Source organism: Chanodichthys erythropterus, chromosome 1 (genome assembly GCF_024489055.1).
Source record: "Chanodichthys erythropterus isolate Z2021 chromosome 1, ASM2448905v1, whole genome shotgun sequence".
NCBI classification, from domain to species: Eukaryota; Metazoa; Chordata; class Actinopteri; order Cypriniformes; family Xenocyprididae; genus Chanodichthys; species Chanodichthys erythropterus.
Genome location: NC_090221.1, coordinates 14543095 through 14568562, shown reverse-complemented (window position 1 = coordinate 14568562; position 25468 = coordinate 14543095). Strand labels below are relative to the sequence as shown.

The window sequence follows — 25468 nt, the reverse complement described above, 5'->3', positions numbered from 1 at the left end:
GACATCCAAAGGCACAACAAAACATTTTTTTCTTATTCTGTGGATTTTGCCCATTTTCCTCCACTTGTTAATGCTGTTTTTCTGCCAACACTATGCGCACATCTGCGAGTGACTTAAATGTGACGTCTGCTCCAAAATTGGTCTATAGTACAGTAAAAATTGCCATCAGCTGTTTGTTGATAGTCTTTTTCTCCCCACATATGTGCATATGTGAACATATTTCACATATTTAGTTTGTAGAATGAAAACATGAATAAATTGTTCAGGTTACTTAAATAGGTTGAACCCACTACTGAGCACGGCATGTGCAAATGAGAGACGGAGGGGAAATGTTTCAGTCCATAATGACTAAAATTTGCATTTGTGCATAGAAGAAGCAAAGTCATGTGAGTTTGGAGTGTCATGAGGGTAATAAATAATGAAAGAATGAGTGACAGAATTTTCATTTTTGGGTGAACTGTTTCTTTAATGTTTCTCACACATGTGTTCTCCCTCTTCTCTCGATGTTTTTCTATTTTTGGCTTCACTACTCTGCTCTTATTTCTCTCTCTTTCTCTCCCTTTTATAGCCATCAGGCTCAGACAACCTGCTGGGACCATCCAAAGATGACTGAATTATACCAGGCTCTGGGTAAGGCAATTAAACACAATTAAACTCTGCTCCTATATCTTCTATGTGTCTACTTCCCACTGGGGAACCGTGATGTGGACACACACAAGCTCAAATACACCAACTAGAAGATGGTCTCACACTGAGCTCGATTTCTTTACCTGGACCTCTAATTATAACCTAATATTTCATCCCACCCCAGAAATGTCGACAGCTTTCTCGTTAACCCGAGGGCAGCTGGGCCAACCGTACAACCATAGCTTCGAATTAATCATGATTAAAGGGCGTTTACTGTGTGTGCTAATCTGATGCGATGTGACGCTAGTAGTCTAAACACACCGGCATGGCATGAGCATAAACATCTCAACCCCACTGAAGTGACACATTGCTTTCTGTCTCTGTTTGCTAATTCCTTTGCAAATTTTTTTCTCTTTCCTTATGTTATTCTCTCTTTTTGCTGTTCTCTCACAGCGGACCTGAATAACATCAAGTTCTCTGCATACCGGACGGCCATGAAGCTGAGGCACGTGCAGAAGGCTTTAAGATGTATGTAAAAAGCAGCACCCCCATTGGTTTGCCCTTTTCCTCTCCTGCTCTCTGAGCCCACGTTATTGATTATTCATGTACAGGGTCGGCCCTGCTGTGAGCTTCTGATCTGTCTTTTTCATTAGGGCCTACTGATTTTTATGCAGCTTAATTAAGCCTAATAATTGGTGTGATTGTTCTTCTTCGGGGGTGGTAATTAAGAAATCTGCATGAGGAATTATCCACAGTTCCCCATGTGAAACGCTTTACGGGTGGATGTTTATCTGCCACTGTCCAGACAGGAGCTCTCTCTCGTCGGCAGTTCCCTTGTTTCCTTCAGCCCCTCCACTGTGTACTTAATATAAATATACACATATTTGTGATTCATATGTGTCTTGCAAAAGATTTTATTTCTTCAGAATGCCCTGCTACTTTTGAATGTCAGTCTTCTTCTTTGTGGAGAGTTTTGAACAGGATAAATGGATCCTTTTATAGAGCGTATATTTAAGTATATATTTCTATAAAAGTGTATGTAATCAATTAAAAATTGGCTTCTTTTTTAAGCATTAGTAAAATGCATTGTACCATAATTTTTGAAGACATACTTCAGAAAGTTAACAGGGTCGATGGTTTTACAGTTTAATTTGACATTGCAGACTTTTCACTGCTTTTCTTTTTCTTTTTTCAATTCAAAGTAAGAGGCTTAAGAAGTGTGCTCAAGTCAAAACTTAGTAAAGTGATAAAGAGGAGACCTTGAAATGTCTTTGAAATGTCCACTAAAAAATGAAATGACAATGCCATTCACAAAATATAAAAGAAATTTCAGAATTAATATTAGTATTGTTAACTAAAATCACAGATAGACATAAAGCCGCTTTCAGTTTTCATTTTAAAGGTGCCCTAGATTCAAAAATTGAATTTACCTTGGCATAGTTGAATAACAAGAGTTCAGTACATGGAAATGGCATACAGTGAGTCTCAAACTCCATTGTTTCCTCCTCCTTATATAAATCTCATTTTTTTAAAAGACCTCCGAAGAACAGGCGAATCTCAACATAACACAGACTGTTATGTAACAGTCGGGGTGTACGCCCCCAATATTTGCATATGCCAGCCCATGTTCCCAACATTATGAAAGGCATTAGACAAGAGCAGCCAGTATTAACGTCTGGATCTGTACAGAGCTGAATCATCAGATTAGGTAAGCAAGCAAGAACAATAGCGAAAAATGGCAGATGGAGCAATAATAACTGACATGATCCATGATATCATTATATTTTTAGTAATATTTTAGTAATATTTGTAAATTGTCTTTGTTTCGTTAGCATGTTGCTAATGTACTGTTAAATGTGGTTAAAGTTACCATCGTTTCTTACTGTATTCACGGAGACAAGACTGTCGTTATTTTCATTTTTTAAACACTTGCAGTCTGTATAATTCATAAACATAACTTAATTCTTTATAAATCTCTCCAACAGTGTAGCATTAGCCGTTAGCCATGGAGCACAGCCTCAAACTCATTCAGAATCAAATGTAAACATCCAAAGAAATACCACACTTACGCGATTAGACATGTTGCATGACGAACACTTTGTAAAGATCCATTTTGAGGGTTATATTAGCTGTGTGAACTTTGTTTATAGCTGTTCAAGGCAAGCACGAGCTCCGTAGGCGGAGAGCACGAGATTTAAAGGGGCCGCGCTGCATAAATCGTTGCGTTTATAATGATGCCCCAAAATAGGCAGTTAAAAAAATGTATAATAAAAAAAAAACTATGGGGTATTTTGAGCTGAAACGTCACAGACACATTCAGGGGACACCTAAGACTTATATTACATCTTTTGAAAACATGTTCTTGGGCACCTTTAATTTTAGTTATAGATGGTTTTCATTTAGTCTACAGTAACACTAAAATATGCCATCAGCTGTTTGTTGATAGTCTTTTTTTGCCCCCACATATGAACAAATGTGAACATTTTTTCCACATAGGTACCTGTTTATAGAATGATCTTCATAAAGAAGACATGAATAAATTGTTCAGGTTACTTAAAAGGCACAATATGTAAGATTTTTGGATTAAAATATCCAAAAACCACTAGAACAGTGTTATATTTTGTTGACTTTTGTACTTACATTATCCAAAATGTTTCAAAGAAGGTTTAAATCCAGAGAAACAAGCAATTTTAACCAGGACATGGACTATGTCTGTGTGTCGTCTGTCAATGAAGTCATTCCTGCGTTATCCTTCATTTCTGGTTTTATTTAGTAAAAACCATGGAAACACTTAAGATGCTTTAATATATTATATGTTTTATTAGACAAGGGAACAACTATTTGGATACATTTATAGACAGAAAACTAATCATTGTTATATAGCTCAACATGTTTAATCTTATTGTTTTCTTGATTATATTAATATGATATTCTAATATCGATCTAGCTTACTGCAGTGTGCAACAAGTGTCTCATAGCAGCCGCCGAGCACCATAACATCATTTTCAACACACTCAAATGTATCTAATATGGTAAAACAGTGCTGCGTTACCCCATGTACGCTTAACCGGAAGAAGCAGAAGTGCCATCTGTGGCATAATAAAAGTTCTGCTGCTCTCAAGTTGTGTGTTGTGCTCGTCTCTCATTAGCAACCTCTCCAGTGGCCTCGTTCTGCTCGTTCTGCTCTGCTCTGCTTCATACAACAGTAACTTCAATAATCTTGGGCAGAAATCATGTTCATGAATGAGTGCCCAGTTGGATTCTTTTCCCCTGGCTGTGAGGTGAAGATGAAATCTCCCATGATTCAGCACTCAATCTCGGTGTCATCAGGCTACACCTTTGTTTTAAATAGGCAACTTCTAGCAGTGAAAAGTTGCCTTTAAAGGGATAGTTCACCCAAAAATGAAAATTTGATGTTTATCTGCTTACCCCCAGGGCATCCAAGATGTAGGTTAATTTTTTTCTTCAGTAGAACACAAATGATGATTTTTAACTCCAACCGTTGTGGTCTGTCAGCCGTATAATGCGTGTCAATGGGAACTTCGTCTGTAAGAGTAAAAATAACATGCAAAGACAAATCCAAATGAAACCTTTGTGACATGAAACGATACACCACTATGTCCAACTGCCCTCCATATCCGGTGTGTGAGGTCTGAACGCGCTCTGACAACGGAAGTGATGTCTCGCACTCATTGAAGCAAAGAGCAAGAGATCACTTCCATCATCAGAACGCGTTTTTGACCTCACTAACAGGATGTGCAGGGCAGTTGGACATAGTGGTGTTTTAGAGGTAAAAATTATATAAATACTGTTCGGTTTCTCACACAAACCGATCGTTTCATGTCTTAGGACACCAGTATGTCGTCACAAGCCACAGGGTTTAATTTGGATTTGTCTTTGCATGTTTTTTTGACTCTTATAGATGAAGTTCCCACTGACATGCATTATACGACTGACAGACCGCAACGGTTGGAGTTAAAAATCATCATTTGTGTTCTACTGAAGAAACAAAGTCACCTACATCTTGGATGCCCTGGGGGTAAGCAGATACGGAAAGTATTCATAAATTGTTCACTCTTTGTTATATTGCAGCCATTTGCTAAAATCATTTAAGTTAATTTTTTCCTCATTAATGTACACACAGCACTCCATATTGACAGAAAAACACAGAATTGTTGATGTTTTTGCAGATTTATTAAAAAAGAAAAACTGAAATATCACATGGTCCTAATTATTCAGACCCTTTGCTGTGACACTCATATATTTAACTCAGGTGCTGTCCATTTCCTCTGATCATCCTTGAGATGGTTCTACACCTTCATTTGAGTCCAGCTGTGTTTGATTATACTGATTGGAATTGATTAGGAAAGCCACACACCTGTCTATATAAGACCTTAAAGCTCACAGTGCATGTCAGAGCAAATGAGAATCATGAGGTCAAAGGAACTGCCTGAAGAGCTCAGAGACAGAATTGTGGCAAGGCACAGATCTAGCCAAGGTTACAAAAAAATTTCTGCTGCACTTAAGGTTCCTAAGAGCACAGTGGCCTCCATAATCCTTAAATGGAAGACGTTTGGGACGACCAAAACCCTTCCTAGAGCTGGCTGTGCAGCCAAACTGAGCTATCGGGGGAGAAGAGCCTTGGTGAGAGAGGTAAAGAAGAACCCAAAGATCACTGTGGCTGAGCTCCAGAGATGCAGTCGGGAGATGGGAGAAAGTTGTAGAAAGTCAACCATCACTGTGACCCTCCACCAGTCTGGGCTTTATGACAGAGTGGCCTGACGGAAGCCTCTCCTCAGTGCAAGACACATGAAAGCCTGCATGGAGTTTGCCAAGATGGTGAGAAATAAGATTCTCTGGTCTGATGAGACAAAGATAGAACTTTTTGGCCTTAATTCTAAGCGGTATATGTGGAGAAAACCAGGCACTGCTCATCACCTGTCCAATACAGTCCCAACAGTGAAGCATGGTGGTGGCAGCATCATGCTGTTTTTCAGCTGCAGGGACAGGACGACTGGTTGCAATCGAGGGAAAGATGAAAACCTTCTCCAGAGTGCTCAGGACCTCAGACTGGGCCAAAGGTTTACCTTCCAACAAGACAATGACCCTAAGCACACAGCTAAAATAATGGAGTGGCTTCACAACAACTCTGTGACTGTTCTTGAATGGCCCAGCCAGAGCCCTGACTTAAACCCAATTGAGCATCTCTGGAGAGACCTAAAAATGGCTGTCCACCAACGTTTACCATCCAACCTGACAGAACTAGAGAGGATCTGCAAGGAGGAATGGCAGAGGATCCCCAAATCCAGGTGTGAAAAACTTGTTGCATCTTTCCCAAAAAGACTCATGGCTGTATTAGATCAAAAGGGTGCTTCTACTAAATACTGAGCAAAGGGTCTGAATACTTAGGACCATGTGATATTTCAGTTTTTCTTTTTTAATAAATCTGCAAAAATGACAACAATTCTGTGTTTTTCTGTCAGTATGGGTGCTGTGTGTACATTAATGAGGGAAAAAAATAACTTAAATGATTGTAGCAAATGGCTGCAATATAACAAAGAGTGAAAAATTTAAGGGGGTCTGAATAATTTGCGTACCCACTGTAAACATCAAATTTTAATTTTTGGGTGAACTATCCCTTTAAGTAGGTTGAACCCACTGCATTTTAGTGTCTCTCAGGACAGCATCTACTGCTTGCTTGCATCTGTTTTCTCTCTCTCTCTCTTCCATTCTCTCTCTTTACTCTCAGTGCACCTCATGGTTTGCTAGTCCATGTCATTAGCCGAATTGCTATAGAAATGGTGATGATGATTGAGGATGGCTGTATAAAAAGAGCATCAACAAAAAGCCTGTTAGTGTCTCTGTCTACCCATCTAACCCTGAAAGCACCGTGGCCTCTCTGCTTCCATGTTTCAGCTCATTATCCAATTAGGATGACATCAGCATACATCCTTAACCCTATACCCTCACTGCTGCGCTAGAGATGGCCAGAGAAAATGATGTTAGAGCAGTCAAATCCAATTAGTTAACACTCCAGATGGAGTAATAAGCATCTGGCCTATATGTATGTGTGTTTTTTTCTAGTGGACCTGTTGAAGCTGAGCAGCGTGGTGGACGTGTTTAGACAGCAGGAGTTGCAGCACACCGAACATGTGATGGATGTGGTCGAGGTCATCCACGCTCTCACTTCCCTGTACGAGAGACTAGAGGAGGAGAGGTCCGTCTTAATCAATATCCCCCTCTGCGTCGACATGTGTCTCAACTGGCTGCTGAACGTTTACGACAGGTACTGACGGTAATGTCACCCACAACCCCTTTGACCTGCTCCCACAAATGATGTCAAACCAACTCTGCACCCTCCTGCTGTCTGCGAGAATTTTACTGGTCAGTCACAGCCTGTGCATAAAGGGCTGTCCTTTTTATGGGATGTAAGGGTCTGTGACTTAATGTTCTTGTTCTATCTGTTAATTAATTCAGAAATACATTAAAAAGTGAAAAACATTTCTGCATTAAAATGAATTTTGAGATTTTTAGGGGGAAAAGTGAAAAAAAAAAAAGTCACATGATACAACTGTTCCGATCAATGTTATTTTTTATATAGCATAGTATTTAATACTCTAAATTAGCTTTTATTGTTATATTTTAGTTTCATTTTAATTTTATTTTTCATTTTTCATTTTTTTTATTTTATTTCATTTTATATTAGTTTTCTATATATTTCTATTTAGTATAAATTTATTTTTACTTCAATTTTAGTAAATTTTATTAATTTTAATACTTGAGCTTGAACTTATTTTATTTCTTTTACTTAACAAGGCTATATTTCTCATTTTTGTTTACTTTTTTAAGTTAAAGTATTAATCTAATATTCATATTTTATTTTATTTCAGCTTTATTTAAATTAACAAAAATAATGCTTTACTAATTTTAGGTTTAGTTAACAATAACAACATTGGTCCTATTGTTATAATTAAGAAATAAATGAAATTCTTGAATCCTCTAATATCAGATAGTCTGACCTTTTTATGACAACACAAGGTTAGTTCATTTTTTAAAATGTGATGATGTGTGACTCCCCAACAACATAATGATTTTTAGGAATTAATCATTTTTAACCTAGAAAAATATATTTTTATGGAAGCCCTGAACTGCATGGTGGGAAAAAAAAACTTATGGTGGGGAGGAAAAAAAGAAAAAGAAAAAAAACGTATCTCGTTATTTTGACATAAGTCATTATTTCGAGATATCAAGTCATTATTTTGATGTAATAAGTCGTTATTACGACATAATATCTCATTATTTCTGATGTGATATGTGATGAAAAAATAGAGAAGAGTGAGCTCGGAAAAAGGTGGATTTGAAACCGCGGTGTTCGCAGTAAAAGCTGGGACTGTGAGCCAACATGCTACTGTTGTGCTACATGACTTCTTTATGTTGAAATAACAAGATATTATGTCGAAATAACAAGTTATGTCGAAATAACGTTATGTTGAAATAACGAGATATTATGTCAAAATAACGACTTATGTCAAAATAATGAGATATGTCAAAATAACGACTTATGTCGAAATAACAAGATATTATGTCGTAATAACAACTTAATATCTCAAAATAACGACTTATGTCAAAATAATGAGATATGTCAAAATAACGACTTATGTCGAAATAACAAGATATTATGTCGTAATAACAACTTAATATCTCAAAATAACGACTTATGTCAAATTAATGAAAAAGTTTTTTTTTTTCCTCCCCACCATAAGTTTTCTTTTCTTTTTTTTTCCACCATGCGGTTCAGGGCTTCCGTAACATTTTTAAACTGTTTTTTTCAAAAGCAGTGATTAAGATGTGTAAGCTCAAATGTATTTAAGGTGTAAGGAAGAAAAAGTTATTATGTTTTATGCAGCACAAATCCTTCATTTGACACTTTTCTTGAAAATTATGTAATATAAGAGTGCCAAATGTAGACACTCTGATTGACCCCTTAAATCTCTTACCAATAGGCAAGCTGTATTCTTGTTTTTCCACAGTTAAGTGAATTAAATCATGACTACAGCAATGAGAAATCACAAGCAGGCAACTAATCAGGCTGTAGGAGTTCAAAGCTCCACTGTTTGACTCTAAATATCACATTCTGGCTCCTTAGCCAACGCAATCCCCCTCCCCCCACCCCCAAAAAAAAAAAAAGAGGGATTTATTTGTTTGTTTTTCATTAACCATCATGATTTTTGTCTCAAATATATACTGTACCAGACTCTTAACTACCTACTGCTAATGACTGAAAATCAGAGCCCTCACCCTGTGAATAATTGGTAGTAATTGCTTTTTTGTTTTGCCACAAACGAATGTGAATAAGAATGAGCAGCATGCATAAGGATGATAATGACAATCTCTCAGTTAAACAAGAAAGCCAAACAAGGTAGGAAATGTTCCCTTTAGTAGCAATACTGAAAGGGTATTTCTTGTTATAGGCAGCAAAATGTGACTTTTTTTTTTAGTACTTCATCAGTTTTCTAAAATATTTTTGGATCTGAACAGCAACCTGTTTGGATTTGCTGGTGAGACCTTGTTCTCAGTGGATCTCACATTCTTCCTGACCTGTTTTAGTCTTTTTTGACATACCTATCTGGTGCAGTAAAGGCAAAAAATGTACCACTATTCAAATATCTGAAAAGTTCACTGCATATATATACTTGCTGCATCACTATTTTGCTCAGCTAGCAGAACCATTCTCTTGCAGCTTCCTCATTAAAGATTCAGATGGGTTGGAGGATGTTACTCCTCTGGAACTTCATATATTGACCATATATCCTTGGTAGCTTGTTAACGACTGTAGTAGTGAGCCCAGGCAGTTGATGAGATGATTTTTCAAGCCATGGAGAAACATTGAGCTGACTGTACCACATGATGCAGGGCCTTTCAGTACTTTTTAGTGCTGCTTACCTACTACACGATCGTACTAACTAACAGGATCATTTTAATATATATAGAAGAACCTCAGTGAATTTTTGAATGTTGAATTTGTGTTTGTATGTCTTTCAAATTTTTGGAGTGTGTTCTTTTCTCTAGTGGTCGTAATGGTAAGATGCGAGTGCTCTCCTTCAAGACGGGTCTGGTTATTCTATGCAACGCAGACATCCAGGAAAAGTATAAATGTGAGTAACCTCATAACCTTGATGTCTTTGTAGCCAATCACAGACATATCTGATGAGCGTGTGAACTCAAAGCCAATCAGAGGTGTTTACGTATCATACATTTTTTCAGTACTGACTTGGTATCGCGATCAGTACTTTTGGCAACACTAGTACAATCTGCTTGCCCTTCTTTCTTTTGTTCCTTAAGGCCGTGTGTCCACCAAATCATTTTTAGCCAGCTGAAAATGCTAGGCGCTCTGCTTAAAACGTTGTACAGCAAGAATGATGTTCGCCGTTGTATTTGTCCCGCCCCTCCTCCACTCTGATTAAACGGCTGGCTAAAAAGTGACAGTGATGAGTTCAGCGTTTTACTCATAGTTGAACATTCTTCAACTTGAAGCGACCAGTAAAAAACATAGAACGTTCTGCGCTTGTGCGTGAAAAAGAGGCTCAGCGCATGAAGAGGCTCAAAACATGGTCCTCCCATTAAAAACAATTGGAAAAGTGTGCTAGCCGTTGAAGAAATAAAATGCTTTGGTGGACACACGGCCTAACTCTACCTCTACCTAACTCTAACTCTGTTTTTCTGTGAAGTCTCTTGCGCTTACCAGGGCTGCATTTATTTGATTAAAAGTACATTAAAAACAAGCATATTGTAAAATATTATTACAATTTTAAATAATTGTTTTCTATTTGAATATATTTTAAAATGTAATTTATTCCTGTGATATAAAGCTGAATTTCTTTGTAGTCAATTACTTAAGTGTCACATTCTTCTTCTTCTTCTTCTTCTTCTTTCTTAATTATTATTATTTCTTGAAATGTGGCGACCATGATTGAAATTTGGTCCCTACATTTCTTACGCACCCTGAATTATTGAAATTTGGTCCTCGCGATGTTGGCAAAACCTGATCTACACACACCTCCTCTTAACTTTATTGCAATCTGGGGTCCAGTAACACTAAAGTAAAAACCAAAAGCGTGTATCACAGTGCAAAGTCATTTTTTTTTCTCTCATGGGTTTTCCTTTCAGCCTTTTCTAATGCTCTAATTTCGTCTGAAACCTAAATCTGCTTTTGGAAGAGAGTGGGTTAGAGGGTAATTTGACAGGGCAGTCACAAGCAGCACCCAGTAAATAAGAGTCAGGTTCAGTGCACCACAGAAAGAATCAGAGGAGAATAATCCAAGTCAGAGGTGAACATCCTTGGATCAGATTACAATCTGGTGATCATTCTAACACTCAAACATTGCCTAAAATCTGAAATACTACTGAGTACTGATTGATTGATCAGTTTTTGTCTCTTTGTCACCAATTACCTTGCCATTTCAAAAGTAAAGAGCACATCTGCCCTTACTAAACTGTGTTGATGGAAACCTATCAGACAAATTATGGTCCTGCAGGGACTGTGGGCATCAGCCTCTATGTGGCAATTGCGATTCGTTCCTGTTGGAAAATCCTGTTTAATCTTATTTTGGAACATGGTGGCTTGTTTTTTTTTATCTGGTCTAAGATGGTCATTAACTGGTCCAAACTGTTCATTAATTGTTTGACCAGCCACCATGTTTCAAATCCAATTTGATCGCTATAAGTAGCTGGTTTGTTGATGGTGTACCAGCTTATTCCAGCCAATGACAAGCTCAGACTAAACTAGACTGGATTTTCCGATTAGGAATAGACTTTATCATAAAGTCCCAATTCAGATTTATAAAGTCACAAACACAAGAAGTTGCAATAAAAATGAAATAATGTTGCAATTGCAAAAGAGACACCGATGTGCAATGTCTAGTATACAACATCAAAGCTGCAATAAGGTTTTTGTTAGTGCTGAAGTGTGGCTAGGACAGATAACATCTTTCATTTCTTTGTCTATTTCATATCATGCCAACAGCCACTGGCACAAAGCGCTGTTCATCTGTCTGTATCATTTTTACATTTGCAGTGGATTGTTTCTGGGTGTCGGGCAACAGTGGGTGTCTCAGTCAGAGGCCCCAGGACTCTGGCCCTGATTGACCCCATCCAAAATCTGTCCTTGGACTAGACCAGGGTTGGCTAACATCGGTCCTGGAGAGTGACAGTCCTGCAGAGTTCAGCTCCAACCCTAATCAAACACACCTGAACAAGCTAATCAAGGTCTGAAGTGTTGCTAGAAATCTATAGGCCAGGTGAGTTTTAATCAGGGTTGGAGCTAAACTCTGCAGGACTGAGGCTCTCCAGGACCAGGGTTAGCCACCCCTGGACTAGAATATGTATGAGGCTGGTTTACTGTACATGTGGGTATGAATGTGTATGTGTGCCTGCACAGCAGGTCTTTGTGTACCAGTCACTTTAGATGGTGCTATTTTTATTGGCACTGCAGAGAATATTCTCACTCCTGTCAGGATCACTCTGCTCATTGATGGCTTCATGACACACACTGTGTGAGCTGTTCTGTCTCTAGGCTAATGTTAGCCTTTTGTCCACATTTACATCAATACTTGCATCAAGCATATCTCACTAGACTCAAAGGATTTTTTTAGTTTTTAAAATAATTTTATTTTCCAGTAAAAATATTGTAACATCTTTAAAACATATATATAATGTGTGTATGTACATATATATATATATATATATATATATATATATATATATATATATATATATATATATATATATATATATATATATATATATGTAGTAAGGCACGAGAGGCTGTGATGTGATGAATATGTACCTTTCAGCTGCAACCCCTTCAGCCGTGACTTATTCATGATACAGCACTAGCCTCGAGTACCTTATTGCTTTTATAAAACGGTTACCACACAGTACAAATATTAAAGCCAAAAATATGTATCAGTGCAACTTTCATGAGGTAAACATTCACTAAAAGCCTTCCTTCCACCAGAAAAAATAGTCTCTGACTGTGAACAGCAACAGAAGTTACATTATTACGCCATTAGATGGCGGCAAAGGCTGTCTTTATGAGTGTGTCAGTCAGTAGTGAAGACTTTTACATTGAAAAGACTGAATTGTTGTGAAAACGGAACAATACGCAACTGACAAATGCTTTGACTAGTGCTGTCAGTCACGGGAAAACCCCTTAACTGTTAAAAGGACAAGATAATACATTGGACATTTAAACAGATTTTTTATTATGAACATATGACCTGAAGGAAAATGCTAAATCTGAATGCAGGTAATAAACTCGCTCACTCGATCTCTTTCTCACAATACTCTTCTACATAATACAGTAAGCTTCAATGAACAACATCCATTGTGAACATACAGTTTACATTGCTAAGAGTGGTTGCTTAGGGTGTTTTGTAGTGATACACAGAACAGTTGGGTGATTCAATCAGAATCAAGGACAGTAATCAACCATTTTATAAATTTTATATACACATGTATATCATGACTTGTTATTGGAGAATATATCTTGAATTAAGTTTTTTTCTAAATACTTTTTTTTCTTAATTGTAAATCAAATTTAAGATTTATAGTTAAACAAAAAAAATACAATTTGTCAGGCAGTTTTATTTTAGTATTATTTATATGATAATATAGTATTTATTACTATTTTTAAATTTGCTTTTATATTTTCAGTTTTCATTATGATTTTAGTTAAGTAATTTTGTTAAGTGCTTTTGTCATTTTATTTGTTTTGTTTATGTAAATAAAATCTATTTTGCTTTATTTTTGTAGTTTTGATACAACTTATTTTAGTTACTTGCCAAGGCAACGTTTCTAATTGTAATTTTTCATTTTATATTTATTTCTTTATTTTATTTTATTTTTATTTCAGAATTATTTAAATTATTTGTAATAGTTTTAGTTAACAATAACAACACTAGTCAGAGGAGGAAAACTTAATTTAAAATATATTCTGTAATTAAAAATTATAAGTATATATATATATATATATATATATATATATATATATATATATATATATATATATATATATATATATATATATATATATATATATATAATATATGTGTGTATGTATGTATGTTTAAAAAAAAAACCTACTTGTGAAGAATTTTATTTTTGCAATGCCAACATCTTGCACATCAAAGTGTTAGACATCTTGCCTCACACCTCTATAACCTAAAGGCATTTAAGTCTCACATTCTTTTTTTTCCCTGCTCCAGATTTATGCACACTGGCACAAAGCTACTTTTCCCTAGTGTCTTCTTTTAGTTCAGTGTTCAACCAGGTCTTCTGCTTGTGTATTGCAGACCTTTTCAGACAAGTGTGTGGTCCAGGTGGACTGACAGATCAGAAACATCTCAGTCTGTTACTGCACGAGGCCATTCAGATCCCTCGGCAGCTCGGGGAAGTGGCCGCATTTGGAGGGAGCAACGTGGAGCCCAGTGTCCGCAGCTGCTTTCGGATGGTAAGACTTCTTCAGCTAACCAGATTCTCTATTAGTATCTAATTACAGTATTTCAGAGATTCGGTATCTCTTTTTTTCTCTGATATGCTTTCTGTTCAGATGATGAAAGGGCTTCTCTCTACACAGAGCCTTTGCTCTCTGTGATGAGCAAAGCTTCTTAAATATTTGTACCAGAGGCACACTTTCTCACTTTCCTTCTTTATTGCCTGTCACATTTCTCTCTCTCTCTCTCTCTCTCTCTCTCTTTTCTAACTGGGCTCTGCTTCTTCTGGGTTTTTGGGCTGGAACATACAGAGATTAAAGAGCTGCTCTGCGACTTTATTCCTATGGGTTTTAGTGAGTCATTGGCCAGAAACATACTCAACACAAATGCTTGGTCAGTGCTTGGCTGTCCTTTTATACCTATTAAATGTGTATTTCTCCTTTACTATGCCAGTATCAAACTTTCATAGCCAAGAGGACAATACCTTCAAACATCTGTCCCATTAAAAGTGAAGTGTGTAATTTTAATGCCATTAACGACACTATATCGGAATATAACAGAATATCGAAAACAATGGCTATTTTTAAACCTTTCCTCAAACACTCCTGTCTGCCATTACATATTTTGCTAGCACCACAGAGACACACGTTAAACTTTTTGAGGAAATCAACCAAGAACATCATACTTTTGTCTTTCCATGTAACTAGAATAGGGAAAAGTATTTGTTTATTGATCAGCATTTTTTTGTCATTTTATGTCAAAAATAAAAAATAAAATAAATAAATAATTTTTTTGGGCTCTAAAACTTCCACAGAAGATATGTTTTAATTTTTAGAGCACTTCTATTATTGATTGCTATCAGGATGTGAAGAGACTTTCAACCAGTATAACAAAAGTGCTTCTGAAAAACATTACCTACCCTTCCTTGAACTTTCTTTGCAAGATTCTCTTTAGTATGTTGCACCTACACTATTCTGAAGTTTGGGGATAATGACTTTTTAATGTTTTTTGAAAGAAGTCCGCTCACCAAGGTTGCATTTATTATTATTATTATTATTATTATTCAAAAATACAGTAAAACAGTCTTCAGAGGGCTGGGGGATATATCGCATGTGATTGTCACGTGCATTTCGTCAGTAAAGCCGGTTCCCTGATTACCGCTAAATCGCCATCACCTGCATTAAAATGGAGCGGCATTTAATAGACAGAGCCGTAGATCACTGACAAGCCACGCAATATCGCGTTCATATCGCAGATGTATCGCCTTCGATAATGAACGCGATATTTCTTCAGAGCCCTACTTCAGAGTCACATGATTGTATTCTGATATTCTGAATTAGTGCTCAAGAACATTTCTTATTATTATCAATGTTGAAAACAGTTGTGCTGCTTAATATTTTTGTGGAAACGGTAATGCATTTTTTTTCAGGATTCTTTGATGAATAGAAAGTTAAAAAGAACAGCATTTATTTGAAATAGAAATCTTTTTGTAACAATGTAAAAGTCTTCTGAATGAAAGTATTTCTTAAAAAAAAAAAAAAAAACTACCATTCATTTGAATGGTAATGTAAATTTACTTGAAAGTAAAAATTGATAAATTAATAGCATTTTAATGCTAGACATTGTAGCTTTCTGCAGTGCATTCAAAACACAACTATGTGAAATCAAGCTTTTAAAAGAGTTGAGTTCAAATACCAACTTAATAGGACTTAATAGTCCACAATAATTAAGAAAAATGTATGCATAATGCCTGCTGACATCTTAACTCTTATGAGGCTACAATTCAGAAAATGCCAGGGCATTGCGATGGAACATAACCTTCTGGTATTTAATTCTACTGACGGCCTTATTATGAAATTGGTGTAGGCCACAGGTTTCCTGTACAATGGCCTTGAACCTTTCATTTTTAGTGTGCCAGTCCTTAATTAAATCCTGTTCTAAGAACATGTGCACAATTGCAGGAACAAGAAATTAAAAGACTGGTTCGCTTTGAAGTTATGGACCATCTCATGAGAAATTCTCGGTTCTCCCCATGGTTTGGACTGTTTAGAAGACGTTGTTTGTTGTTTCATTGAAACTTCAAGAGTGTTCCACTCATCTTCACACTGCTGACTTTGGTCTCAATCTACAAAGCACTGCTAAAGACACACGCACACACACACACACACACACACTGCCGTGGCCTCTAAGGAGACAGTACACTCCAGCGACTACTAAGGGCCAGGCTAGAGATGCTCAAGTTAATTATAAAGCTCTGCCCGAGCTTCATAATGCGCCCAAGGGAAATCAACCTTTTAATGCATCCTCAATGTGTATTTAATGAGAATTTAGCACGTTCCAGATTTTTATGTCATCCTTTTTTATTAGGGTTATTGCCTGTCATCCGTTTCCCACGAGGTCACTGTAACAAGGGGCGACCTCTCTAGAGAATATATCCTTCCCTTTCATGGGGCCGTGATTCCTCCGTATCGCATCAGTTCTTTTAAGGGGATGAGCTCTGATAGGGTGCTTGTGCCCATCAGCTACCAGAAGTTGCTTTGGTGCTTAATTAGGCATGCATAATGAACAACATGGCCGCTGGGTATCTTGATTCATGCTACTTGTTGCTCTGTGATTTTTCTCTTTCTTGTGTATCTTCTGTATCTACCTCTAGGCTCCAGGTAAGTCCGCAATCGAGGTGTCTCACTTCCTGGAGTGGATGAGTCTAGAGCCTCAGTCGGTGGTGTGGCTTCCTGTTTTGCACCGGGTGACTGTGGCTGAGACCGCCAAGCACCAGGCACGCTGCTACATCTGTAAGCAGTGCCCTATCAAGGGTTTCAGGTGAGCTGAAAAAAGAATAAAATAGAAAAAAGGGCTTTTAATTTGTAATAATATTTCAAAATATTACTATTTTTACTGTATCCCTTGGTTGAGCATATGAGACTTCTTCCAAAACTCCAAACTTTTAAATGGTAGCGTACAGTAAGAAATATCAATTTGTATGCTGATTTTTTCTTGTCCCCACCTTGATTAGTTTAACCAGGAGGTTATCTTAGTCAGCCTTCTTCACTAGAAAGGGCCATGTTTTGCTTGTGAACACAATAATGGCTATAATGATCCACAGGCACTACTAAACCATCACTATCTAGTATAAACCACCATTTGTCAGCAGGGTAGTCATGACTGATTATTATAATCTATTCACAATCCTAAAATGAACACATCTCTATTTAGATGTAAAACGTATGTCTCTATCACATCACTGTTTCAGATACCGAAGTCTGAAACAGTTCAATGTGGACATTTGCCAGACGTGTTTTCTGACAGGCCGGACTACCAAGGGCAAGAAACTACACTACCCCATCATGGAGTACTACACCCCGGTACATATGCTTTGTTACTTATAGAGGTTTTTTCCTTGCCAACTGGCATCTTTATGCTTGCTCACTGGTTTCAAATGCAATCACTATTGTTCAAGGCACTATGCAAAATAAATATGAATTGAACCGAATTGATCTCCTGCAGTGAAATACAGCACAAGGCCATTTGCTTAATGGTTTTCTCATGCTCCAGTCTGAGTTTTATAGGTGGGTGTCTTTATTATGCACCGACTTTCTGTAGCTGCTCAAGAGATGATAGATTGAGATGGGGCAAGACAAATGTTCTGTGTAGGAACTGATGTACTGGCAGTGTGTCTGAGGAATGTTACGAAGGGGGTGTTTTGTGTCTCAATCGCTCATGTTCTCTCATTTTTTCTCCGCTGGCTCTCTTTCTTTCTCTCTCTTTCTGAATCATTCCAGACAACCTCAGGCGAGAAGATGAGGGACTTTGCAAAGACACTAAAGAACAAGTTTCGCTCAAAGCAGTATTTTAGTAAACACCCTCAGAGGGGATACCTGCCCGTTCAATCAGTACTGGAGGTGGAGAGCTCTGAGACGTGAGTCTGACTTCCTGTCTCTGCTGATGAGAATCACACCTAAGTGCCGTTGCGCTCCTTTTGAAGGTTTATAAGTGGAGACTCAATGCAGTGCACTGCAAAAAATCATTTTCTTCTCTGGTGAAAAGAAGCATCTTAAACCAGCCTAAGCTGGTTTGATGTTCTTAGCTAGTCTGTTGACTGGTCAGACCTGCTGGCTGCCCCTGTAAATCAGCTAAACAGCAGCTTGTCCAGGGTGGAAGGAACCACAGATCATCTTAGGCCAGCTTATCTTTGTCTTATTTTCCAGTAAAAGTATCTAAACATCCTTAAAACCAGATTGTGTTGATAAAGTAAATGAATAAACCTTTGCTGGTATTGGCTGGATTAAGCTGGTCTTCAGCTTTTTTCCCATTCTGAGTATCTGAAAGCACCCAGAACTTCTAATTAAATGGATCAGCCTGTCTAGGTTGGGAGACCAGCTAAGACCCACAAACTATCTTAGGTCATCTTATTTTTGTCTTGTTTTCCTGTAAAACTATCTAACCATCCTTAAAACCACATCAATTTATTTGCGATAAAGATAAAAAACCAAAGGTTTGCTGGTTTTAATTGGATTAAGGTGGTCTCCCAGACTTACCGAGCTGGTCTTCAGCTGGTTTAGATGGTCATTCATCTGTTTTCCCATCCTAGCTAGCTAAAGAAAGCCAATGGATCAGTCTCAGTCTCAAGTTCGCAGACCAACTAAGACCAGCAAACCAGCTTGAACACAGACGTTCATACATAACAAGCTACTTTGCTGACAGACATGTGTGTGTGTGTTTGTGCTTTGACAGGCCCTGCTCATCTCCCAGGCTGCCTCATGCGGACACACACAGTCGGATCGAGCATTTTGCCAGCAGGTAAGTGTTCAGTCTCGCACGGACAGTTATCACGCATCAGTTTAACTCTGATATTCTTCCAGCAGACATTTCTGCTCACTCCCCTGAGCTCTGATTGGCATATTGATCCTCTTTGTATGGACACAGTGTACCAAACATCATGGCCTTAACAACAGCCTTAAAGTAAATGAGAGGGATGTGAGAAAGAGAGCGAGGGACATCAAAAGAGAGATGGCATTCAGAGGGGTGGACAGGGGTCAGCTGCTTTCCACTAGAAGAATGAAAGCTCCACACACAAGGTCTGGAGGGCTCGAGGGAGCTGCTAGCACAGATCAGTCCGATCTGGCCTGGATGGAGTGCACATAACACACTCAGGAAACACATATGCAGACACACACTTGTACTCCAACATGTTAAAACGCTCATACATAACCATGGGGTTTCAAATTAGGTACTGTAGTACTTCAGACTTATGTCATCCTCAGACACACATTTGATCTCACACAAAAACACAATTTCTTGTCTTACCAGCTGAAAAGTGCCCAAACCCATCTAAAACCAGCTAAGACCAGCCTCGGAGACCAGCAGACCAGCTTAAGCTGGTTTAATGTTTTTAGCAAGGTTTACTCATCGTTTTGTAGCTCCAAACTAGGGCTGCACGATATTGGAAAAAACTGACATTGTGATATTTAGTTTTTCTGTGATATATATTGCGATATGTCCTTTCAAGCTCAAAAAGAAGAGAAAAAGAACTGATTTCGGTGTTCACATGCTGTCTGCGTGCACAACAAACAGCGTGCGAGTTTCAGTCTTCTTGCGCTTGATGTTTAAACTGACAGGACTTATAAACACATGAAAATGATAAACTTTCATCACTCTATGATGGTTAAATTTTGCAATTAATCCGCAGATCACATGCGTTCTGAATCGGGGGGTATCTGGTCCGTACGGTTCACGAATCAACTGCGATCGCAATACTTGATATCACACATCCTGTGATGTGACTATTGTGGATGCGCACCAAAGACTATAGAATAGCACAAGACGTGTCACTCATATTGTTTTGAATGGGAGAAAGTGAAACGTGCAATATGGCGGAATAAGTCCAGCCTTCTAAATAAGAGCCAATCGCCGACTGGTAAAGTCACTGCAGCGGCCGTTAGAAGCACCGGTTTCTATAGAAACAGTCAGATGCGCGAGACGCGCATTTAGGTCTGCGCATGCGCATTAGCTTGATACAGCCTAAAAAATACAGGTTTTTTTGTCATGATTCCAGCATTTGGGAGAAAAATTATGAGACAGTTGTTGTCAGATTTCATTGGTGATTTCAAATATGAAATTTAATCGAAAGCTTGACAAACAGCTTTGGAGAATTTGATGTTTCCCCATTCAAAGAGATAGGAGCTGCATGATGCCCAGGATGCCCGAGAGGCATTTCAAAGATGGCCGCCGAGTGAAATGACTTGTCTTAAAGGGACTTTGATGCGCACATTGCAATACCGATGCTAAAACGATATATTGTGGAGCTCTACTCCTATGACTTTATTTCAGAACAGTTAAACAGAATTTTCACACCGCTCTTGTTGCCAATTTTAAATATATGAAAATGTAAATTTGATTTATGAGCTGTGTTCCAGGGTTACATGTTGCTACCCCACTGAATTAATGGTCAATACTCCTTAACTCATGTATCCCCAAAAAATTTGAATATGTTGACACTCAAGCTACAGAAAAACACAAAGAGAAACAAACACTGTATGAGACCTTTATCAAACAATAAAACCAGCATAATAACCAATATGACAATATAAACTAATTCATATAATTACTAGTGATAAATATTAAATAATTTACCTTATAACCCTTTCAGTGAGATGCATGATATACAATAAAAAGGGAAAACCAACAAACAATTGAGGTGTTTTTTTCATAAAGCATCCACACTTACAATAAAGAACTTTATACAGTCACATTGGCATGCGTTAGAAATTGTATTACAAAACATAAGCAGTACAGACTGCACAAATTCTATTTATCAAATTATCTGGTCATTTACAAAACATTTTCAGTGGAAAATCACATGGGTTTGGAATAACATGAGTGTGAGTAAATGACAGAATCTTCATGTTTGGCTGAACTAACCCTTTAATTCGGCTGTGGGAGCGCAGTGATGCTAACGGCCCAATATGACTGGTTTGGTTTGACTGCAGCAAACGATCAGGGATATGCTCCTCTGCCCCGTCTTCATTCCCTGCCAACTACCTAAATACACACAAGCACATGCACACATGAACGCACAGATCAGCCCTTTGCCTGCCCTACCATACTGTGCTGCCAACTGTCTCAGCTCACACCCTGCTGCAGCTCTTATCTGTACTACAAATAGACCACAGCACACGCACACTCTCTCACGACTTCTGTGTCCTTTTGTCTTCATCTGTCTGTCTCTTCCTCTGTTATATCAATCACTTAGCATATCCCACTTTTTCCTCTCTTTTCCCAAATTTCTCTTCTCTCTCTCTAATGCTATGTTTGGTTTTCCCCAGCACACATCAGTGTCACCCGTTTATATATTTCACATGGGTCCGTTTGCTTCTGACTGAATGTGTAAAATGTTGTGGGATTGTCAGTTTACAGAATGCCAACAGTCTTGACTAAATTGAACAAGAAAATGCTAAAAAAAAAATTTTCACGTTTATTTTTTCTTGAATATTTAAAATGTCATGTGTTTTTGTTAATGCATATACCAGTGATATGTCCAGTAGGAAAAAAAGTGAATTCCAGCAAATTTTCCATGCCAAATTCCAGCTCATATATATGTAAACTGTATGTTTTATGAGCTGGAATTTGCCTTTTTTTCCTACTGTGCATATCACTGGTTGCAAATGATATAGTAAAAGACATGATGAGTGACATCTTAAATTTAAAGCTTAAAATGTGCAATGCAATATATATCAGAAATCAATTAAAGAGGACCTATAATGCCCCTTTTAAAAGATGTAATATAAGTCTCTGGTGTCCCCAGAATGTGTCTGTGAAGTTTCAGCTCTAAATACCCCACAGATCATTTATTATAGTTTGTCAAATTTGCCCATATTTAGGTGTGAGCAAAAACACACTTTTTTGTGTGTCCCTTTAAATGCAAATGAGCTGCTGCTCCCAGCCCGCTTTACAGAAGAGGGCGGAGCTTTAGCAGCTTGCGCTTCGGTTGCTCAACAACAAACAAAAACTAATGTTTGCGCCATTATCTAGTTTGCATTATTTCTTTATTGAATTTTGCTGCCAAAACATGGTTGATAAAAAAACATGGTGATAAACAACATTATCTGACAGGCACCATCCTCTGTAATTAAATTCCGTTCTCTCTGTCTTTGCATGTTCACGTTTGATCTGATCTTGATGTGCTTTCAGAAAACTTTCAGGCTTTCTATTCATGTCCTTGCTTTTGTGCATTCTTAAACTAAACATCTTGATCTAAGTGTTGGCTAAATAAGAAAAGACATGCGTTTTATAGCTGTAAAGATGCTTCTATTAAGAATGAAATATGCACATCTCTTTTGCAGCCCATTGGAAAATCCCTTTCATTCACTTTTATCGGTCCTTCAGAAAAAATATGAGCGATAGAGAGCATGTGCTAAATGAGGTGGCACATTATTTATTTCCGACATTGTCAAGACTTGCTTTGAACTCAAATAGAAAATTAAATTCTTGTCAGATGTTTCAGATGCGAGATCAGCAGTAAGAGCACAGAGGAAGAACGTCAAAGCAAAGAGAACAGAGATTTGCACTTGCGTTTATAGGCTAATCAAGAGTAATGACTGGAGGACCTCGAGATCGAGGGGGTGGAAGAATAAATCCACTGGCATTTGATGTTCTAGACTTGCTGTACAGGGGCGGATTTAGACAGTGTCTGCATATGACAGAGTAAGTGGTCTGTAGTGATTTCCTTTCATTTGAAAAGCAGACAGCATATCAGAAAGAATGAGCCATTACTTTGAATCTTAACACACAATGTCCATTTCAAGACAGTGCTTCTCAAAGGAGGAAATTGTTTGTCATGTACCCGCTGATCTGTTTGTGATCTCTTTTTCCTTTCAACAAGAGACCACACTAGCCACTCACTGAGAAATACTGATTAATACAACTACTGAGGCATATGTGTATAAAAATAAACTCCATTTGACCTCACACCTTGGAAACTGTGGCATCAGCAGCAGTTCCTAGTAACACTTTTAATTGGATCTGACCTGATGGATACTTCTGCGGATTCAATTAGGAGTCGTCACAGCCAGGCGGAGGGGTTAACCATGACAGCCAGCACCACCGTCATTGGCTGATAGACACCTGGTGGGTGAATGTATATCGACTTTCTGCTATTCTCTGAGGCAGCCCCATCCTGCATGTGGGTTCTATAGTCTGCTGTGTTCTGAAGTTGCATTCAGACCGTTCTCTGGCAGCTTTCCTAGCAACATGACATGAATGCACTTAGCACTCCTCATTATGGTCTCTATAGAGGCTCTTATACTGTTGCTAATTCACAGGCTATCCTGGTAAGGCAGTGAAATCTCTCCAGTCTCTCACCTAAGGGTAAGCCAAGGCAGGGAAAGTATAGTGCATTGCTAAAAGCAATGTTTCACCCTTGCGTTGCTAATGGTAAGCACAGGGACCATTGTCAGCTCCCTGTTGTGTTGAAAACACCTCTGTTGTGCTGGGTTAATCTTGTCTGTTCTGGATGACATACAGAAGTTTGCTGGAGGCACAGAGTGAACCTTCTAACCACGCAAGCTCATTTTCATACATTGGATTGGATTCTGATGTGGGTCGGAGCTCAATTTGTTGCAAACAAAGTTGCCACAAGGGGCGCTATAGGCCTTTATCACAGTCCCCGTGTCATCACATCCTACTCAGATTAGTAGCATAAAGTAATTTTCGCATTTTTGTCAGGATGCCAGTTTTGAGAAGAAAATTAAACTAATTTAGTTGAACTTAAAGGCATAATTCACCCAAAAATGAAAATTATCTCATAATTTACTCACTCTCAAACCATCTTAGGTGTATATGTCTTTCTTCTTTCAGCCAAACACAATTGGAGTTTTAGTTAAAAAATACCCTGCCTTTTCCAAGTTTCATAATGGTCCATTCATCCAATGGTTATTTCTGGGATATTTTGGCTTCATTTTTCTATAGTGGAAGGAAGTGGAGACACGTCGTCCATCTTTTTTACAGTCTAAGGTTAGCATAGACTAGACCTCTATAATAAAGATGTCATATGTTTTTCTATTTATCTGAGAAATCTCTGTAAAACTGCTTTGAAACAGAATGTATTCTGAAAAGTGCTGCACAAATATACAAACCCGATTCCAAAAAAGTTGGGACACTTTTGTGAACAAATTGTGAATAAAAACAGAATGCAATGATTCAAATTTCAATATTTTATTCAGAATACAACATAGATGACATATCAAATGTTTAAACTGAGATAATGTATCATTTTAAGGGAAAAATAAGGCCATGTTTACCACTGTGTGGCATCCCCTCTTCTTTTTATAACAGTCTGCAAACGTCTGGGGACTGAAGAGACAAGTTGCTCAAGTTTAGGAATAGGAATGTTGTCCCATTCTTGTCTAATACAGGCTTCTAGTTGCTCAACTGTCTTAGGTCTTCTTTGTCGCATCTTCCTCTTTATGATGCGTCAAATGTTTTCTATGGGTGAAAGGTCTGGACTGCAGTCTGGCCATTTCAGTACCCGGATCCTTCTTCTACGCAGCCATGATGTTGTAATTGATGCAGTATGTGGTCTGGCATTGTCATGTTGGAAAATGCAAGGTCTTCCCTGAAAGAGACTACGTCTGAATGGGAGCATATGTTGTTCTAGAACTTGGATATACCTTTCAGCATTGATGGTGCCTTTCCAGATGTGTAAGCTGCACATGCCACACGCACTCATGCAACCCCATACCATCAGAGATGCAGGCTTCTGAACTGAGTGCTGATAACAACTTGGGTTGTCCTTGTCCTCTTTAATCCAGATGACATGGCGTCCCAGTTTTCCAAAAAGAACTTAAAATTTTGATTCGTTTGACCACAGAACAGTTTTCCACAATGCCACATTTTAAATGAGCCTTGGTCCAGAGAAAATGCCTGCGCTTCTGGATCATGTTTAGATATGGCTTCTTTTTTAACCTATAGAGTTTTAGCTGGCAACGGCGAAAGGCATGGTGGATTGTGTTCACTGACAATGTTTTCTGGAAGTATTCCTGAGCCCATGTTGTGATTTCCATTACAGTAGCATTCCTGTATGTGATGCAGTGGCGTCTAAGGGCCCGAAGATCACGGGCATCCAGTATGGTTTTCCAGCCTTGACCCTTACGCACAGAGAGTGTTCCAGATTCTCTGAATCTCTGGATGATATTATGCAGTGTAGATGATGATAACTTCAAACTCTTTGCAATTTTTTCTCTGAGAAACTCCTTTCTGATATTGCTCCACAATTTTTTGCTGCAGCATTGGGGGAATTGGTGATCCTCTGCCCATCTTGACTTCTGAGAGACACTGCCACTCTGATAGGCTCT

General features: G+C 38.1%; 1 protein-coding gene across 2 annotated transcripts in view; it reads left to right on the top strand.

Annotated features, from left to right (window-relative positions):
• The window catches only part of drp2 (dystrophin related protein 2), a 94343-nt gene that overhangs the window by 51611 nt on the left and 17264 nt on the right, over nucleotides 1-25468 (top strand). For both annotated transcript variants that reach the window (XM_067388483.1, XM_067388493.1), the window contains 9 exons: nucleotides 569-630; nucleotides 1081-1155; nucleotides 6712-6913; nucleotides 9697-9782; nucleotides 13980-14137; nucleotides 16774-16940; nucleotides 17371-17482; nucleotides 17900-18036; nucleotides 18852-18917. In XM_067388483.1, the coding sequence (XP_067244584.1) occupies nucleotides 569-630; nucleotides 1081-1155; nucleotides 6712-6913; nucleotides 9697-9782; nucleotides 13980-14137; nucleotides 16774-16940; nucleotides 17371-17482; nucleotides 17900-18036; nucleotides 18852-18917 (1065 nt within the window). The remainder of the gene's footprint in view (nucleotides 1-568; nucleotides 631-1080; nucleotides 1156-6711; nucleotides 6914-9696; nucleotides 9783-13979; nucleotides 14138-16773; nucleotides 16941-17370; nucleotides 17483-17899; nucleotides 18037-18851; nucleotides 18918-25468) is intronic.